The following is an 18,382-nucleotide window of genomic DNA, read 5'->3' on the forward strand; positions in this document are numbered from 1 at the left end:
TGTAAAGATCACATACAAGCACAGCAGGGGTGAATGTGCTAAGCTCTGACTCCCTATTAGAGGGTGAAGTCTGAAGCAGGGAGCCTCATCCATGCATGGAGGTTCCTTTGTGATTTAGAACCTTACAGAAGTGGGGTTCTAGATCACACAGGGAGTTTTTGGGAATAGGAGAAGCTCCTTGCTTCAGGCTTTGCTCTCCAACTCATGGTGACTGATGGGAATAGTCACATGGGGGTGGAGCTTAGCAAGTTCATTTCTGCTCACATGTAGCCTTTACCTGTGAACAGGATGTCCAAACAGGATGCTCCTGAAAATGGATCCCAAAAAATCAGTGTCTATTTGGATCCAAATCAGAGCCAGTCCTCTCAAAATCTTTTGCACTTGGGACATCTGAGTACAAAAATGGACTGAGAAAAAAAAAGTTCAACTTGTAAGAAATCCTTAAGGTACAATCACCTTTGGTCAGCTGTAATTTACAAGGGAGGGGGAACCCAGTTTCTCCCCACCCCCTGTTTATAACTTCACATATTAACACATTTTAAGGCATGCTTGGTTTTAACTACATATTGCAGAGTTTTTCTGTCTCTGTAGGAAAACAGAGCATACACATTTTAATAACAATTTCCAACATGGTTAAAACAATATTTGCCTTATACTGGGATAGTGTACAGTAATCCAAATCTTTAGACTCCCTGAGCTTTTTCTGGTTAAGATGACCTCCTTTCATTCATTTTATTTTGAAATGTCAATCAACAGGCATTTTGCACAAGTTGCACAGCTGGCTAAGAGATACAGAAATCTATCCCATGGGGCAGAGGAAATATTTGTCTGTTGGAGTTTCCCTAATAATTGTTTGCATATGTACAACACGAGGTTATAACAACTACAGAGAAAAATTACAGCATAGAAAACTAACAGCTGCTCTTCCATCATTTCGAAGACAGGATTAAAAAGTTTTATAGCCGGAGTAAAAACCTTTAGGGAAGCATATTTTATAACAAAATGGTCAGGACCATAACCATCTATCTGTTGTGGCATCTATATAACATACTATTATATATATCTATGAGAACATACACGTTTAAGCAGTTCCTTTCCCATGGAGTCAGGTTTCTACAGAGGTAGCAGAAATCAGAATATTATTCTGGTGCCTCCAGACCTTCAGAACAAATGCAGGTGAATAAGAATCCTGATATGGCAGAATGGACTGTGCCATGTCAGAATGCAGGCAAGGAATAAAATTTTGAATGCTCTCCCACATAATAATTCTCTGCAACTGAAAACAACAACAATAGCACACCAGGGAAAAGAATTCTAGCCCACATCACTTCCTCTACTCCAGTTTTCTTCTTGCACGGGCAATTTCTGTTTCCCCCCCAATAGTGGAGCAATTAAAAAATGTTATCCCCTCATGATGGTCTGAAGTGGAACATTCCATTTTTTAACCTCATGACTGCACCAGTGCTTCATGCACTCCTCTTTCTGATACATGTATAGATCAGGCATAAGTATAGTGTTACGATGGATCCATTTATTGATCCTAGCCAAGATTTTAGAAGACTCCAAAAGGAGGGGGTCTACTGTACTTGTAGACTTCAGTGCCTTCTGGGGATAAAAGAGGCAGGTAGCTTTAAAAAATAATAATCTATGCCTTTCTATGGACCCAGATACAATAAAACTGTCCAATATTTGTTGTTTGCTTGAAACTTCAAGCGCTGGTGTCCATTACTTCTGATGGTTCTGACAGACCCACAAATGTCAGTACCCTGGAGAATCCAATTCACATAGTTTACACCACAGCTTGCGTTTACATTCCTGCAGAGCAGACTTCCACTAACTTTGGACTGCCTATAGGTTTTCAGGCAAGCTACAACTCTTTGTATATAAGAAGCTGAAAGAGCACTTCCTGGTTATGGCATTCCATGTGGTTGGTGTTACACTTAAAAGCCTCTGACCCTGTGCTTCAGTCCAAGCACACACAACATCTCACTGTCAGTGATAAAAGTCACCCAGCGTCTGCAGGTCTGGCAGGAACACATGGAGTCATGGTGTCTTGGACAAATGTGTAAACCAGGGGTCAGCAAACTTACCATGCCTTGGGCCAGCGGGGGAGCACGTGCCCACACGCTATTTCCGGCACACTTCTGGGTCAGAGGAGCACCCGAAATAGCTTGTGTGCATGTGCACGGGCCTCCTCCGACCCGGATGTGCACCAGAAATAACGCTTGCGCATGTGCAAATAACGCTTTCACATGCGCACAAGCTGTTTCCAGTGCTCCTCTGACCCAGAAGTGGGCAGCCTCACAGCGCAGCGCCGGTAAGAGCGGGCGGCAGCAGTGGGCAGTGGGGGTCACTGCGGGCCGGATAAACGAGTCCCTCGGGCCTTATCCAGCCCATGGGCCTTAGTTTGGGGACCCCTGGTGTAAACTATGCAGTGATTTCATAATCCAATTCAAGATTCTGTATCATGGACAGGTGTGATTTGCTCCCCCAAAATGTTTTATCTGTTTAACAGCTGCCATTGGGTTTTATTTATTGCGCAGGAACTATGGAGTTTCAAGATCATAAGGTTAAGAGGACAGTCATAAGAACATAAGAAGAGCCTGCTGGATCAGACCAATGGCCCATCTGGTTTAGCATCCTGTTCTCATGGTGTTCAACCAGATGCCTATGGGAAGCCTGCAAGCAGAGCCTGAATGTAACAGCTCTCTTTCCTGCTGTAGTTTCCAGGAACTGGAATTCAGAAGCTTAATGCATCCAGCAGTGGAGATGGAACACAGCCACCATGGCTGGTAGCCATTGTTAGCCTCATCTTCCATGGACTTGTCTAATCCTCTTTTGAAGCCAGCCAAGTTGGCGACCGTCACTGCCTCCTGTTGGAAGCGAATTCCGTAGTTTAACTATGCAGCAATAGAAAGCAGCTTAAAATGGGAGGGGAAATGCCACGGCCCTGACTTCTTGGGCTGCCAGCGCACAGCTCTGGTGCACAGATGCTCACCTGCAAGCCATCCTCACCCATTTCAGCAGAGGAGCTCTGTGAGCACACAGAGATGTGCCTTCTCAAAGATACGTATACAAAGGGGCTCCGTGCACAGACTGCTGTGGATGTAAGACTCTGGTGTGAAAGACTCATCTGTTGTTATTGCCAACTTACCAAGCCACCAAAGTCATTGAGCCGGGAAGCTGGCAGGTTTTATTTTCAGGATTTACAATCACCGGTGTAAGCAAGAGCTGCGCATCGACTGTCACCACCGGCCTTGCTCTGCAGGGGAGAAAAGCAAAAGCTGAGCATGTAGAAAAGGAACAAGACACAATAGAAGAGAGGAAGAAGAATATTCATTTACTGTGGATGTTAATTACACGTGGGACCACAGAAAGCGTGAGTCACACTTCCTGTATTAGTGCATATTGTAAACAATCAAACTCCTGCTGGGAGGTGCACGCACAGTGCCCACATTAGGAGCACACACATTTTTCCACAGGGACAGTATGCAAGCCCACGCTTTGGAGGTTAATGACTCATTCATGTTCCCTGTGTTTGTATATCTGATTAAGATCTAGCCTAATTCTGTTAATAGTGATTTGCTAAATGCATCTATCCACAAAGAGGCAAACCCACGCGTGCGGACAAGGCTAATATTATTAGAGCAATATATACACCACTTCCCAGCCAAAGCTTTAAAGTGTTGTCTTACACAGCTCTAACATGATGCAATATAAAACAATTGTAAATCCAGTAAAATAAGCAGCACAGACATCAAAGGTACATTAAAAATTGTTTACACACAGAACAAGTGCACAGGAATTCTCTAAATATTTTCCCAAGCAGGATGGTCTCACATTACCTTTTGAAGGGCTGGAGGATCAGGAAAAGGGAAGCTTCTTCTTTGGGAAATATATTCCACAAAGAATGAATTACCACTGTTAAGACCTGTTTGAACCTACCACCGATTTCACTGTTATAGCAGAGAGGACTTTTAACAGTTGCCTTGAATTTACATTTTAATGACAGCTTTATTCACAAAACGAGAGATGGCGTTAGTGTTGATCATACTCTGAATAGGCTCACTGAAATCAATGATCTTAAGTGCATTTCAGTGCGCCAACTGTGGGTATAACTTAGTTGAATGTCACCCAGTGTTTATCCTAAAACCCAGCATGTGAGTAAACCATTGACATTTCACTTGTGAATTCATGGGCTTCTTGTATGTAATGAAGTGTCCTGAATGTGTGTATAAGAGCCTGTGCATGCAGGATTAGTATGCATCAGCCTTGTAAATAAGTCCACAAAAGTTAGTAGCCTGGAAAAAAAACCCATCAACAAACAAGCAAGCAAGCAAATAAATAAATAAATAAATAAAGCCTTAACCTAGTCAAATTTGGTAAAGGAGGGATGGAGAGCTGTATTTCTGTGCTGGGTACAAAGAAGAGGATTGTTTCCTCCATTCTGTGCTGGACACAGAGGACCCATGTCTGCCAGCCTGCTCAGCGACCTGCATGAAATCTTCATCACCCATGGCTACAAGACCAGCACTTAAATTCAAGTCTGACGCCCACTAGATGCCCTCAACAACTTCCATCAGTCTCAGCCAGGTCTGCCAGTGGTCAAGGATGATGAGGGCGGGAACCCAACAACATCTGGAGGGGACCACACTGCCACCCCCTGGTTCAATCAATGCATGGAGGTCATGAGTGGGGCCTATCATTGCAACCACGCTTCCCTTCCACATCTTGATCATACCAAGTTTTAGAACATCCACAAAGGACTGTTGTTGTCTCTCAACAATGTAACATTCTCCAGCAAAAAAAGAAATATTCTGTTTCAGTTCTGCCACATTTTGCATTTGTGACTCATATGATTTTGGGGAAGGAGAAAGAGAACTTTTTTTCAAACTGTTCTATGATACAAAGTAGCTGATAGATCTTAAGCCAAGTGGTCTACAAGCCAAGAAGGAGAAGAAGTCATAATAGAAAAAGCAGCTGGAAACAGTCCTGGCTACAAAAATAATTACTTAGAATCTCTCCAAGTAACTTACTTGTAATTAAATGCATAGCTTTAATTCAACTCCCTAAGAAAAACTAAATGGGGAAAGGTGAGAAGCCAGGATAGGCTTCCTTTCAAAATCCACAGACTGCAATAGCTGTATAAATAGAGTATGAGGAAATATAGCAGAATATAGCAGAGATAAACAATGTAGTGCCCCTAGATCTTTTTGAACTACAACTCCCATCAGTCCTAGCAAACATTATGAATGATCAGGGCTAATGGGAGTTTTAGTCCAACAACATCTAGAGAGCACCACATTGGATACTCCAGGAGTCTATAATTTCTTTAGAGGGAGTACCGTGTGGATCATCTCTCAGATCAGTATATAAGAAATTAACTGGGTAAACCAAATGCATTTAGAAAATAAAATGCCAGCACTACTGCCATTATTTCTACTGCTCCTACAATTAATTTCTTCAGACAAACTGTATTCAGATTGTAATGGCAATTTCCCCAGCTCAGTTTTATTATTATACTATAATTATTCTAAAATATTTATATTACTTTTTCAAAATTGATTTTTCTTTTTAATTGGGCTAAATGCTAAAATGCAGCATTTTATGCAAAAAGGAGCATAAAAATGGAAGGATCTACCAACTTTGGGCCTCTTAGTTTTGTCATTTTTCCCATCTTAAATTCAATTCTCCCTCTTTCTGCAGCAAATTGTGAATATTTTTTAATGAATCCTCATAAGAAATTCCCAACATTGTAATGCAAGTTCCTCCTAATAAACACATTTTTGCATACATGTTTGAATACTGTGCACATTTTGGAAAACACTTTCTCCAAATAGAAGTGAATGTTAGAATATAATGCATGTCTGAATGTTATTTGGAGAACTTCAGTCGCAAAGTTCAGTGCAAATTTCAAAGGATGGCTCTGTTTTGGTTCTCATGTTGTTTCAGAGAGAGTGTATTTGGCAGATTCACATTTAAATGTAAACCGAATCAGTTTTCTCCCCTATCCCTACCTGTGAGTGACAATGGCAGAATCTTTATGTATGCATAAAGTAGTACATACCTGTAAACAACTACCTTGCCCGCTCCAAATGCACCTACAATCAAATCTGGAAAACAATGGTGAAAGGAACCACTTAAATACAGGCAAAAATGACAAAACATTTTCACTAGCTTAAAACTATGTGCATTGGAAAATTAATAAACTAACACATAGGCAACACTCACAGGAAAAAAATGTCAATTTCATTAATTGACATTAAATTCAGCCACCCTCCTCTTTACCCTGATATGAGTGGGCTGAGGTCCTCTGGCAAGGAAAGCAGGTCTCTGTTCTTCAGTGACAGAAACACCCAGGACAAGCCCTCGACCAAGCCTTTCCTCTATAACTAGGATGGGAATCCTCTGGGACTAAATAAGCCCAGCACAGGTCCCAATTTGGCCCATGAGGCTGTTTCTCCCAAACTATGCCCATGTTCCCTGATACCCAACGTTATACGTGACATCAGGTGTAAGGCAGGAAAGGATGTGGCTCAAGGATGGGGATGCTTAAAGTAAGCTCCCAATTATACATTTGCAATTGGCTGACAGTGGAAACCAGGGATGGAAAACCAGCTAGGAGGGGAAATAGAATGTATCCCTATGGAGGACGACACGATGGACTGGATCCTCATCTGCATTATTCTGCATGCTAAAGCAGAATAACACTGTTCCCCTCACAAAGCTACAATTGTGTATCAAGGCCCCAAACCCATCCCCTTTGTTGGAATAAAGACACCTGACACCAGTATTTTTGGTTAATGGGCTAAAAAAAGGCCACAACTTTATTGGTTACAGAATGTGAGTAGCATTGGCTTAGGCACAGGAACCAAACCGACTATATCTGACTCCTGCCCACCTGCAGGAAGTCTCAGAAGGGTTAACCACCCGTAGGGGGAGCCCCGTTGATGCAAATCAATTCAAGCTCCCCCAGGGTCACTGATAGGGGTCATGCCACGGCCCTAGCCCCCGCCTGGGCTTGGGACAGGATCACACACCCCAGATTCCTTTAACAGAATAGCCTTGAAATAGGAGGGGTAGGTGATGGCCTCTACCCCCCCACCTCCAATCTAATACTCCAATGCCTAACTGCATTAGAAGGGGTCTTCTATCAACCCTCCGCACCCTTAGCAGACTACAGCTGCCAAGAGGCTTTGTGGGCAGCCATGACTGTTTAAAGTGTCAAAATACTGCTTTAAATGTATGGTGCTGGTGGGGCTCAGAATAGTTACTGGAGCACTTCACACGGCAACATTTTGTCATAATTATTTCCATTGCATTCTTGTTTTACACGGTCCAGTTCAGCTCCGTGGAAAATCAATTGGAAGTTTCCCTTTTACATCTCTAGAGAAGGTATAGCATTTAACATTTGGAATGCCAAAATCATTAATGCGATTGATAAACATTTTTGATTCTGCAAAAGAAAACAATCAAAATCAAGCGTTTGAGCCGTCTATGTTATCTGAAGTCTGGCAGCACGGCTACCCTAAAAATAGAGAACACTTTAGTCATCTCAAACATATTTCTTCCCAGAAAATGCCACAGATGGTGTTTGCTAGCTGAAAGCAAAGTGTTTCACACAATGCAGAATATTTGCAGAAAAGAAAGGAGAGACAATAATCTTAAACTAAGTGTTCTGAATCCTTGTCAAATGAAACCTGAAGAAAACTTCATGAACTGGAAGATTAAATTATACTGTTCCATTTACTAGGGATTTGACTTTCTTTCTTTCTTTCTTTCTTTCTTTCTTTCTTTCTTTCTTTCTTTCTTTCTTTCTTTCTTTCTTTCTTTCCTTTTTTTATACAAAAGGGGGAACAAAACTCTGCGGCTTTGATCTCTGGAAAGAATTGCCTATAAATCATTACTAGGATATAACCGACACTCCGCAGTGTTTTTGGACTTGATATTCCAACTCTGAATTCTATGCAAGCATTTCCACTTCCTAAAGGGAGTCATCATCTGCTCTCCATATAGGTAATGAATAATGCCCAGTGGTGCCTGGGGGATATGACTGAGTACTTAGGAAGTAATGAAATAACCATGGACAACTTTTTTTTTAAAAAAAAGGTTTCCATCAAACAAAATCCCAAGGTCTCTCGATTGCAGGCAAAGGAGACTTTCAGTCGTCCTCTGTGACCCCAGTTTGTTGACATAGGGCCACAGCAGACAACAGAACTACAAGGACATAGTGTACCCCAGTGTGCACTGTATTTGAGTATATTATCAATCAGGGGCGGCCTGAAGAGTTTCAGCACCTAAGGCAAAACCCCCCACTGCCTTCCCCACGATGGGGACACAAACTCTATAAGGAGACTACCCCACCGGGTGGGGGGGGGGAATAGATCCTCCTGCCTAGCAGTAGGGCTTTGCATTGACTCTTCCCTTCAGGAGAAGCCAGTGCAAAACTTCATCGCTGCTGGGTGGGCTGGGGGAGATCTCCCCTCCCTGCCAGGTAGCAGAATGCCTGGGTGGCAGAATGCCTCCCCTCTCATTGACTCAGCAAGAGCGGAGGTGTTCCACAGAGCTTTACCACCAGTCCCTCTCTGCCCCTAGAGGGTGGGGAGACTAGTGGCAAAGCTGGGTGGTGGAACGGGGTGACACCCCTTGCAGGGTGTTGCCTGAGATATTTGCTTTTGTCCTGTGACACCTTAATGACTAACAACTTCATCACAGCACAAACATACATGGACTACGGCCCACCTTATCAAATGCAAGAGGTGTTTTTATGAGTTGCAGTCACACACACACGCAGAGTGTGGAGTAAGGTGGGTGGGAATTGTAAACAGTGAGGTCCAGAGGAAATACCATGAAGAAAAGCACAGAGGTGACAAATGTGTTATTAACACTGGATTAATAGTCCATCATGAAGTACCAACAGTCTAAAGTTGACAGGCCACTGAGTTGACCAAAACTAGGCATTGACTCCAAATGTCAACCTCTCTTTGGTGCTATTACTGACCGCCTCCTATTGTTCTATTATAGGTTGAACCTCCTCACCCAGATCTCCAGTGTGGCTAATGGTACCTCTACCTTGTCTGGATTAAGGTTCAGATTTTCAACTCCCATCCTCTACTGAACTGACTCTAGACACTCGCTTCTCATGCCTGCCACCTCTCTGAAGTTGGCCAATTGTTGCTATGTCATGTTCATTATACTCTCCCCAAAATGGAAGCATATCGTAATTCTATAAATCAGAGGAATAAGGAATTTGCAATGAAGTGGTGACAAGCCAATTGCCAGTTCTTGGCTCCTGTCCATTCCCTTTGCAACCACAGCCATGATATGGCTCTGTATCAAAGCTGTTCCTTACTTAATTTTCTTTTTCCATTCTTTCCCTTCCAACCCACCCTTGTCTTGAATATCTCCTCTGAATAGATTCCATAATAAGATATATTCTAACTTGGATGGAAACGTGGTAGGTGGAGAATTGTTGGCACGTAGCTTACAACTCTCCAAATACTTTAAATCCTGCAAAAAATCCCTGCTACTAAGAAGCTGGAGGGTCTCTTCCTCCTGTAGACACTGATGTGTTGAGCATATGAAATAATCATACAACAGCATTTTAGGAAGAATAAGCAAGGCAGTTCATTTTTTAGGAGTTGGTTTCCCCTTTACCACGGCTGTTACTTTCCTCAAACATTGCTTCAGCTGTTCTCGCAGCCTATAAACAACAACCTACAATTAAATCCAAACTCAAACCAAACCTAGACTATGAGCAGGCTGAGGTTCAGTGCCTGCTCCAAGATTATCTGCATTGAATGCATAAGGTAGCATATTTAATCCCCGGCACCTCCAGGTAGGGCTGGTGTCAGGGATTGGTCCAGATCTGAAGATTGGGGAATGCAGTCACAGTCAGATCAACTCCTCTCAGAAGAGGAGGGGGAATAATCACCCCCCCACACACCTCCAGTGTTTTCAGAAGCAGAGAGAGAGGCAGACATAGAAAATGCACAGCTTAGAAAGGAGTTATTCAGTTATGAGGTAAAGACAAGAGAACCAGAAGGGAGGGTACAGCTAGGAGAGACGTCAATTGAGAGTGTGGGAAGGAGAGTTTAGAGTAGGCAACTGCCCTCCTTGTGGAGAGCTGTATATCTGTGCTTGCAACATGATGCCATAATAAAAGGATTATAAATATATCAACTGCTCGTTAATTCTTATCTGTGAAGGAAGGGGGAGGACTTTTCATGACGGACAGCTGGGAAAGACTGGAGAGCTGCTGTCAGTCAGTGCAGACAATACTGAGCTAGATGGACTGTTTGCCTCACTCAGCATAAGGTAGCTTCTGATGTTTGTGTGTGTGAGTCTGTGACAGAGAACAAATTCCAGGATGATGACGACAATTCTATCCCACCTTTCCCTCAGGCAGCCCCCCCCTTCTCCATTTTACAACAGCCCTATAAGGTAGGTTAGGCTGAGAAACGGTGACTGTCACCCAGTGAGCTTCATGGTTGAGAGGGGATTTGAACTCTGGTTTCCAAGGTCCTAGCTTGACACTCTACTACGCCACATTGGCTCTCACAAGAGATCTTCAGCTGGATGCCATAGCTTGAAAGTAGTGGGACATGAAAGCACAGAATTCTCTTGTGCTTCCTCTGACCCCCTTGGGTGCTCTGTGTAAACGGAGAATGGTGGAGTGGCAGGGCTGAGCCTCTCCCCAATATCTAGGGCCCTGGCTAATGCCAAACCATTATCATCATCTGGAACCAGCCTACTTAGATGAACAACTGAGGTGGTGACTAGTCACGCTGCCCTGGTTTTTTCCCTTGCCTTGAACTACGTAGATCCTTCAACAGCCACCGCAGGGCATTTTTATCAGCAAGAAGGCTTTACATGGCGAGTATTCACACACATTGCAGGCAAGGTGAGGTGGTACGACCTTACTTTTTATTTCTGTCATTAAATGGTTTAACAATCTTTAAGGAAAGAGCATGATAAATATCCCAGTAAATAAATATAAGGAATTCTGGTCAGAAATGTTTGTGTGTTTCTCCAAAGAGTGAATATTGTATATACTATCTAAGCCAACAAAGCTGACGAGCCAGATTTTTATTTTTCAAAAGGTTCATTTGCTGCTTAAATTTGCATCAGCAATGTAACAGCTACAGACACATTCCATCTCTGAAAAGTAGGAAAAAGGTCTCACAAGCAATTGGTCTATATTCAGAAATTAGCTCAACATGTTTAACTAATGCTCTACAATAGCCAAAATGGATGCTGTTATGATTAATCATTTAGGTATTTATATTCTCTGTGCCATGTTTATTATTTTAGCAGTTCACCAAAAATCTGATACAGAGCCCAGTTAGGTTTTCTAAAAATATGGATATATTCTAATTCAGCCTTCAACAACCTGGTGTCCTCTAAATGCGCTGGATGACAACTTCCATGAGCCTAGCCAACCATTCTCTCATTGGAATACTTGACCTTGGACTTTGCCTCAAGATAATTTTCAATGCGGACTTTGATGTTAAATATTAAAGTGAAGGAAAACAAATTTCCCGCTAAGCCCAGTTATCTCTGTTAATTCTGACAAATATACCCACTTATGTTTTTCAGATTCAATCGCGACCTCCAATATTAGGTTTCAAAATATTTTTAAGGCTGCTGTCTTCAGCTCATGTTTTTCATTTTTGCTGGCACAAACAGGTGCATTTTGAGCCAACAGCATATTTTTAACTGGGACATATTGGCAGTTTTCTTTCCCCCCACTAGCGTATCTATTAGTGTAAAACTGTTAAGACTGGAAAGGGCATTAAGGTGCTTTGGCTAAATTTTAAAATGAGGTCTCTTGCCTGCTCATTCACTTATTTATTTAAAAGACTTTATACCACCCATTAGCAAAACTTCTGAATAGTTTACAAAACCAAAATAATATACAAATAACATATAACATCATTAAAGCAACAACAACACCCTCCTTCATTAGGAGATGGCAACAGAGTAATATGTCCGGGAATAGAAAAATGTATTTCCCTGGTGACAAAAAGATAACAATGTCCCATCAATTGGGAGGTGCTACCACTAAGAAGGCTCTTTTCCTGGCCACCTTAGCTCAGACGGTGCATTTTGACTAAAGAATCTCAGGCAACTGACATACTTTAAAAGGATTAAATCTGCATCAACTTGGAAAAAAGTAAATATTCTACTAAAGAAGAGAGGAAGAAAATACTTGTGTTTAGGTGAAAGATACATGCCATAGCGTGAACCCCCCTGAGACCTACGGTTGTAGGGCGGTATAATAATAATAATAATAATAAGCATTCATTTGTGCTTGAGAGCAAAGGGGGAACTGCCTCTTCAAAGATGATATCGGTCACCCGCAGTTTTTGCCAGTGGCACTGAGGGAGAGGTTTTTTTAATATCTAACTCTTTCTACGACCAAAGTTTCTCTTCCCGTTAACCACTATTAGCCTTGGTGGGAAAATAACACAGCAGCAATGCTCATCGCCACATTTGTGCTTACAGCACTTTATTGGGATGGAATATTTCAGCTGGAGAAAAGTTGATGCTCCAGTTCAATACCTCCCCCCTCCAGAGCAGCTTAAAAAGAAGAAGTCAGGATAGCCAAAGGGTGTCAGGAGATTGGATCATATTAGACTTATACTGTGGCAGCTGGACTGTTTGCCAGTTTGACTGAAGAACCAACTTCACCCACACCACCTCATAGACCTGCATCAGAGGCCCTGTTTCTGTGTTCACCTGTGAGGGCAATGTTAGTGGTGGCCACATAGAGCAGGGCCTTCTCAGTGATGACCCCAGTTCTATGAAATTTGCTTCCTAGTAACATCAGTCAAGCTCCACCCCAATCCTTTTTCAAGCAGGACACCTATTCTCTGCCTCTTCTATGGAGTATTTCGGGCTGCTTCATTCTGGGCTGGGCTGTGTGGGCTGCTGCTTTCACGTGCTGCCTAATATTGAGGCTTTGGGGGTGTTTCAGAGCTTAACATTTTATATGGTTTTAGAATGCTGTTGTGTGTGATGTTTGCTGCTTTGTGAGGAGAATTCTCTGAAAAAACGGGAGAGAAATCTACCAAATAAAGGAACATCCAACCGATCTCCCGTGTGGTTTGGCCCAGGTCTTCTCTAGTTCTGTGGAACTTGTTTCCCAAGTAAGGGATGAGGAAGATTAAGCCTTTGTAGCACTAAAAAACCCCAAAGGGGAATAAAAACACCACACATTTTGATCCTCATTTTCTCCCTGTTTTCAAAGGCGACGCAAATGAGAACACAAAGCTACAAGCCCAGCCAGCTGGATTAAGGCAAACAAAGGGAGGGAGGGGGGGAATAATCAGTGAAACAGTCACAGAACATAAACTATCCGAAAACATTAGTACAGTAGGTTAACAGAGCACAGTGGCAGAAGATATTTCAGGATGTTCGTCCAGCATTGTCCCATTAATTACAACGGGGCTTATGCCAACAAAACAATCCTAAGGCTTGCACTACAGCAATTCTACTGTGTGGGTTGTGTTACAAATGCAGAGGACCTTCTCAGACCCCAAGAAAAAGAAATGCTGCGGTTTGCCTTATCCTTCATCCCAGTTGAGTTGGGGGGGGGAGGGGTGAAATGGGAGAAAATCAAATTAAAATGATGTTGTGCATTTAGGCTACAGATGGTGTTGGAACGCTGCCCCAAAGTGGATAAGCTCCACTTCAGAAATAAAGCGGGAGAGCTCCTATAGTGAAGCAGTTGTTGATAAATACCAGATGACATCAGTAAAATATTAATCGTTGAGGGAAAACATTCGAAACCAAACTAATTAAAGAAGAAAGATCCAGGCAAGCGAGCAACGAAGGAATATCTGGAACCAGGAAGACCTCTCACCTCTTCCTGTTTTGAATAACTTTTTTTAAAAAATACATTCAATATTTAAATAATGCTTCTCCTCTAAGTGCTCAAAGCGCTTTACATATCCTCTTAGTAATCCTTCAAATAACCTGGCAAGGTAACCAGAGGGGCTATTGTTTCCCTTGCTTGGGCTGAAAGACAGATGTTTGCCTAAAGCCATCCTGTGAGTTCGTAGCTCAGGAAACTTTTGGCTCTTAGCTCATCCCCTTAACCCCAATCCTTCGAGGGAGTTCGCAGCAAGTGAGACCCTCTTCACTCGAAACTGGACAAACCATATTTAAACAACCTCCAAACAGACAAAAGGAACCATCCCCTCCTTAGGTATACCAAGAGGATCCAACATGAGAGGGAAAATATCATATCTGCTATTTCTGGTGCCTTTGTTGGTGCCTTTGTTCTGTTCTACAGTGACAATTTCATTATCTGTTTTGTTATCTTGGGGATTTTCACAATTAAGATCCAGGAAGTGCTGTAGCTCTGCTTTGCATGCAAAAGGTCCCAGGTTCAAGCCCTGGCGTCTCCAGGTAGGGCTGGGAAAAGACACCTACCTGAAGTCCCAGAGAGCTCTTGGCAGTCAGTATAGTACTGTGCAATATGGACCGATGGTCTGGCTCCATATAAGGCAGCTTCCTATGCTCCTGTTTTTATTTTATTTTAATAACTTTCCGAAATGAGAAGGAAGCCATCCAAAGTGCAGAGAAGCAACTTTTTTCATCCAAGCTTTCTGACAGGGAACTGAAGGGTTACACACTCCCCCCTTCTTCATTTCCGTCTTTTTTTAACAATTCAGGTGTTTTATGTTAATGTATCTATTTCAGTCCTTCTTGCATTTCTGGTGATTTCTCACAACAGGAAAGGGAGTATTTGTTCTGTCCAACTCCAAATTCTTAGAGAAGCAAAGCGAGATCCGCACAAAAAAGCTCAGCCCTGTTTGGGATTTTGACCTCGGCCTTTCCCAAAAGAAAATGATGCATTTTCCAGAGGTGGAAGGGGATGAAATCCCTTCTCTCCTGTGTGGAAGAACCTTACCTGGGTAATCATTCTTGTCTATGTCGGAGTCTCCTCTTAGTGTAAAACCAAATCCCGCAGGCATCGACTGGGAGGCCCACATACCACGGAGAACCTGGGAAGGGTTAGGATTTAACCCATTATTAGCTCCGTTGAAAATGAGGACTTTCCCCCTTCTGTCTTCTCCAGCAAATGGTGCTCCTATTGCAATGTCTGAAAAAGAACAAAGAGAGGTAGGAATGCTTATGGCGAGGGCAACTTTAATTCCTCACGGGAGTCAAGATCAGAGAGGCCTCTGCTTTAAATCTTCTTATGTGCCATAGCTACTTTTAATGCTCTTGTTTTGTCTCATTACTGCAATTTTAGTAATTTAGAATATATTGATTATGTTCTAAACCACTTTGGAAAGGAAGGTAATATCCTAAAAAGGTAGCTTTTTGCTTTCTTTATTTACCCTGGCTTTTGACACTTGAGATGTCTATTTTCAGAACCCACCTGAATCAAATTTATCACACATCCCTAGTCATCACACATTTAGCTTTTTTGGGGGGGTGTAATCTCCCGCTCTTAAGAACACCTGGCTCAGTACAAACATATAAATCACATTCATTATTTTGGCCACTGCAAAGCAAACTGCCTTTGCAATTGAGCCATTCCCTTCTTCAACTGTCTTGAGCAATCTGTGCATAACCTCTAAAGAATACTTTGTGTAGTACCATTAAATCCATCCTGGTTTAGATCTCCGAGATGTGCGATGGAATTGCCAAATCTGCCGAACACCTCAGTGCCAGACAGCACCTGCGGTTCTCTGAAGTACAAGGCACTCTCTTGGAGGTAGAGATACACCTGCCCAACCTCCTTAGGGTTGCTCTCAAATTCACGCTCCATAAAGAGAGGAGCACCAACGAGGATGTCATCCAACCTGGAGAGAGGAAAACAAGCAGAATGGTCAGTGCAAAATTCAGAGGAATCCTCCTCGCTTTAAAAATTAATGACTCTTATGCTTTCAGCTGGCCTTCCCCAATCTGGTGCCCTCCAAATGTTATTGGACTCCCACGACAATCCCAGACGGCATGTACAGCATCTAGGGGGGCCACAGGTTCCCCACCCTGGCACATGAAACACACTACTTTAGGTCAATGTCCAAGGGAACCAGGGAAGAGGACTGTGTGTTGGGCCAGAGTTTTTTCTAAAGTTCTCATCACTGCAGTCTTCATAACCAAAATTGGAAGCTACAGTTTCACTAAGAGCCAGTTGTGGAACCTATAGCCCCCCTGCCGAGCCTGAATATTTCTAGCCCTATAGTTTAGAAGGAACACTAAACTATGGTTTAGCATGATGTGAATCAACCTCAGGCTTATCAGTTGCCCCTGCCTTCTCCTCCTCTGAAGATGACCATAAGCTTTGGCTTTCATTTTTAAGTAGTGCAGTTCAGCATCATGTCCGAACCAGGCAAACATAGCTGGTCTTAACTACAGTTTACTGGAACAAGCCAACTTCAAACTGTATTCATGGTTGCCTTGTTTTAGTGTATCATAGTTAAAAGCAAGGTTCAGATATAATGCTAAAGTTCAAATAGTTGGAAGTGGGAATGAAAGTTTCCAATCTTTTGCTTCTGGCAGTGGTGGAGAGGAGGGAACTGCCAAGGCTCATGCACACAACATCGACCTGTTGTTTACCATTTACAACCAAACCAGTCCACTGGCAGCAAATATCTGCCCTCCATGGTGCTCAGATTTGATACTGAAATCCCTGGTACAACACCAGGGCCAGCCCAAGACATTTTGGCGCCTGAGGCAAACCGCAAACTCCCACCCCTTGCTAGGGAAGAAAGGTTGAGTGGAGATCTACGCCAGGAACAAGGGGAGGAATAAAAATTTACATCAGGAACAAGGGGAGAGGAAGAGAACAGCAGCACCGCCAATTCACCAAGAGACTGCTGTAGAGGTGGCTTGAGAGGGGTTGCTGAGAAGGCGGCAGATCCAACCCCAAGGAACATGCCACAGCTGTTTCTGCCACTATGACAGAAGTCGGGGGCTGGATTTGCTGCCCCCGTGACTCCTGCTGCTTGAGGCGGTCGCCTCACTTTGCCTCACCTTGCCTTGCCTGGCACATCCAATAAAACACCAACAACTGCCTTGTGCTAGGTGCCACAGTTGTAGGAAATCCGTGGCAGCCATTTGGATTTTGCATAAGGCCTCCTGCACAGCCCTGCCCTAACATGGCCTCTCAAAGTCCCATATGCAAAACATCTGGACTGCACAGGGGTTGAGAGGGATGCAGCGCGAATGACCCTGGAGCACCAGTATTGGGGGGGTAGAACCCTGCACGGTCCCACTCGCAAATGGACTGTCCCCTTTCATTGGCATCATCTCCTTTGGTCTGATGAGACCATGCTTCAGTGCAAGAACTCAATATTTATCAGGCTGTTCTTGTCACCGCTCAAGATATTTCCTGTCCCATCCCTCCGTGTCCCAATTTGGAAAAACAAACAAAAACAATGATGTCAATTTCACTTCTATTTGTTCTCTCTCCCTCTCTCTCCCCTTCCTGCTTCTCCATTCCCCCTCCTCCAGCGTTCAAACAGTGTGTGGGGAGTTGTATGTTTTAAAACATCTGTTTGCTGTAGATTTTTTTTTAAATGAAGAACGTTTCTGCTTGTCTTCAGTTATAAATAGTTTCATTTGTTGGGCCAAACTCAAGCTAAAGCAGCAAGAGGAATGAGGCACTAGGCTGTGATCCCGTTCAGTGGTGAGAGAATCGTCTGAGCCACAACAGTGTTTTACTGATTTCCTGGCTGCGCCACGGTGCTGGATCGAGCAATTTGTTTGCTTCCATGCCTTCCCAGAGGAGAGGCATGGCTGCTTCCTTCTTAACAGAACAGCATTCAAGAGCGCAAGCTGACCACCTGCTGAAATTTTATGCAATTCCTTTGGTGTGCCGCTGGGCAGTTAACAGTGGGAGCACGGAGTGGTGTCAAGAGGTTAGGGCCTTAGTATTTGAAGCTTTGATATAGTGCAAATAAAAGATCGCTAATGTATTTTTATTAGGCGCATGGTTTAACCCAAAGCAAATAATTCTCTCCTGTGCTACGAAATCTCATGCACCTAAATCGCTCCCCAACTGGCACTGTTTGTTTCAGATACAGGTAAGCATCTATTTAGAGAACACTAAGACCCTGCTCAGTGGGTAAAGTGCTTGCTTCACATGCCAAAGGTCCAAGACTCAATCCTTGGTGCCTTCAGGGAGGGCAAGTAAAGGCTCCTATCTGAAAACCCTGAAGAGGAACTGATGGAGGTCACCAACATCTGCCCATCAGTGACCTGTGGGGGGAGAAAAGCAACTAGAACAGGAGGTTCCCACAGCAGTCTCTCATCATTCCAGATGAGCCCATGGCCTAAGAAGGTTGACTACCAGGGCTAGGGAAGGTTGACTACCAGGGCTAGGCCCCCCCTAGGCCTGGGGACCAAATGTGACCATCTA

General features: G+C 43.3%; 1 protein-coding gene across 1 annotated transcript in view; it reads right to left on the minus strand.

The window, feature by feature from the left end:
* Window positions 1-18,382, minus strand: part of ITGA8 (integrin subunit alpha 8) — a 121,977-nt gene that overhangs the window by 65,111 nt on the left and 38,484 nt on the right. Inside the window, exons 12-15 of the mRNA XM_081931540.1 lie at window positions 15,616-15,821; window positions 14,921-15,112; window positions 6,068-6,113; window positions 3,155-3,262 (exon numbers count right to left, since the gene is read on the minus strand). Of these exons, the coding sequence (XP_081787666.1) occupies window positions 3,155-3,262; window positions 6,068-6,113; window positions 14,921-15,112; window positions 15,616-15,821 (552 nt within the window). The remainder of the gene's footprint in view (window positions 1-3,154; window positions 3,263-6,067; window positions 6,114-14,920; window positions 15,113-15,615; window positions 15,822-18,382) is intronic.

The sequence above is a fragment of the Podarcis melisellensis genome (genome assembly GCF_964234715.1).
Source record: "Podarcis melisellensis genome assembly, chromosome: 12".
Classification (NCBI taxonomy): Eukaryota; Metazoa; Chordata; class Lepidosauria; order Squamata; family Lacertidae; genus Podarcis; species Podarcis melisellensis.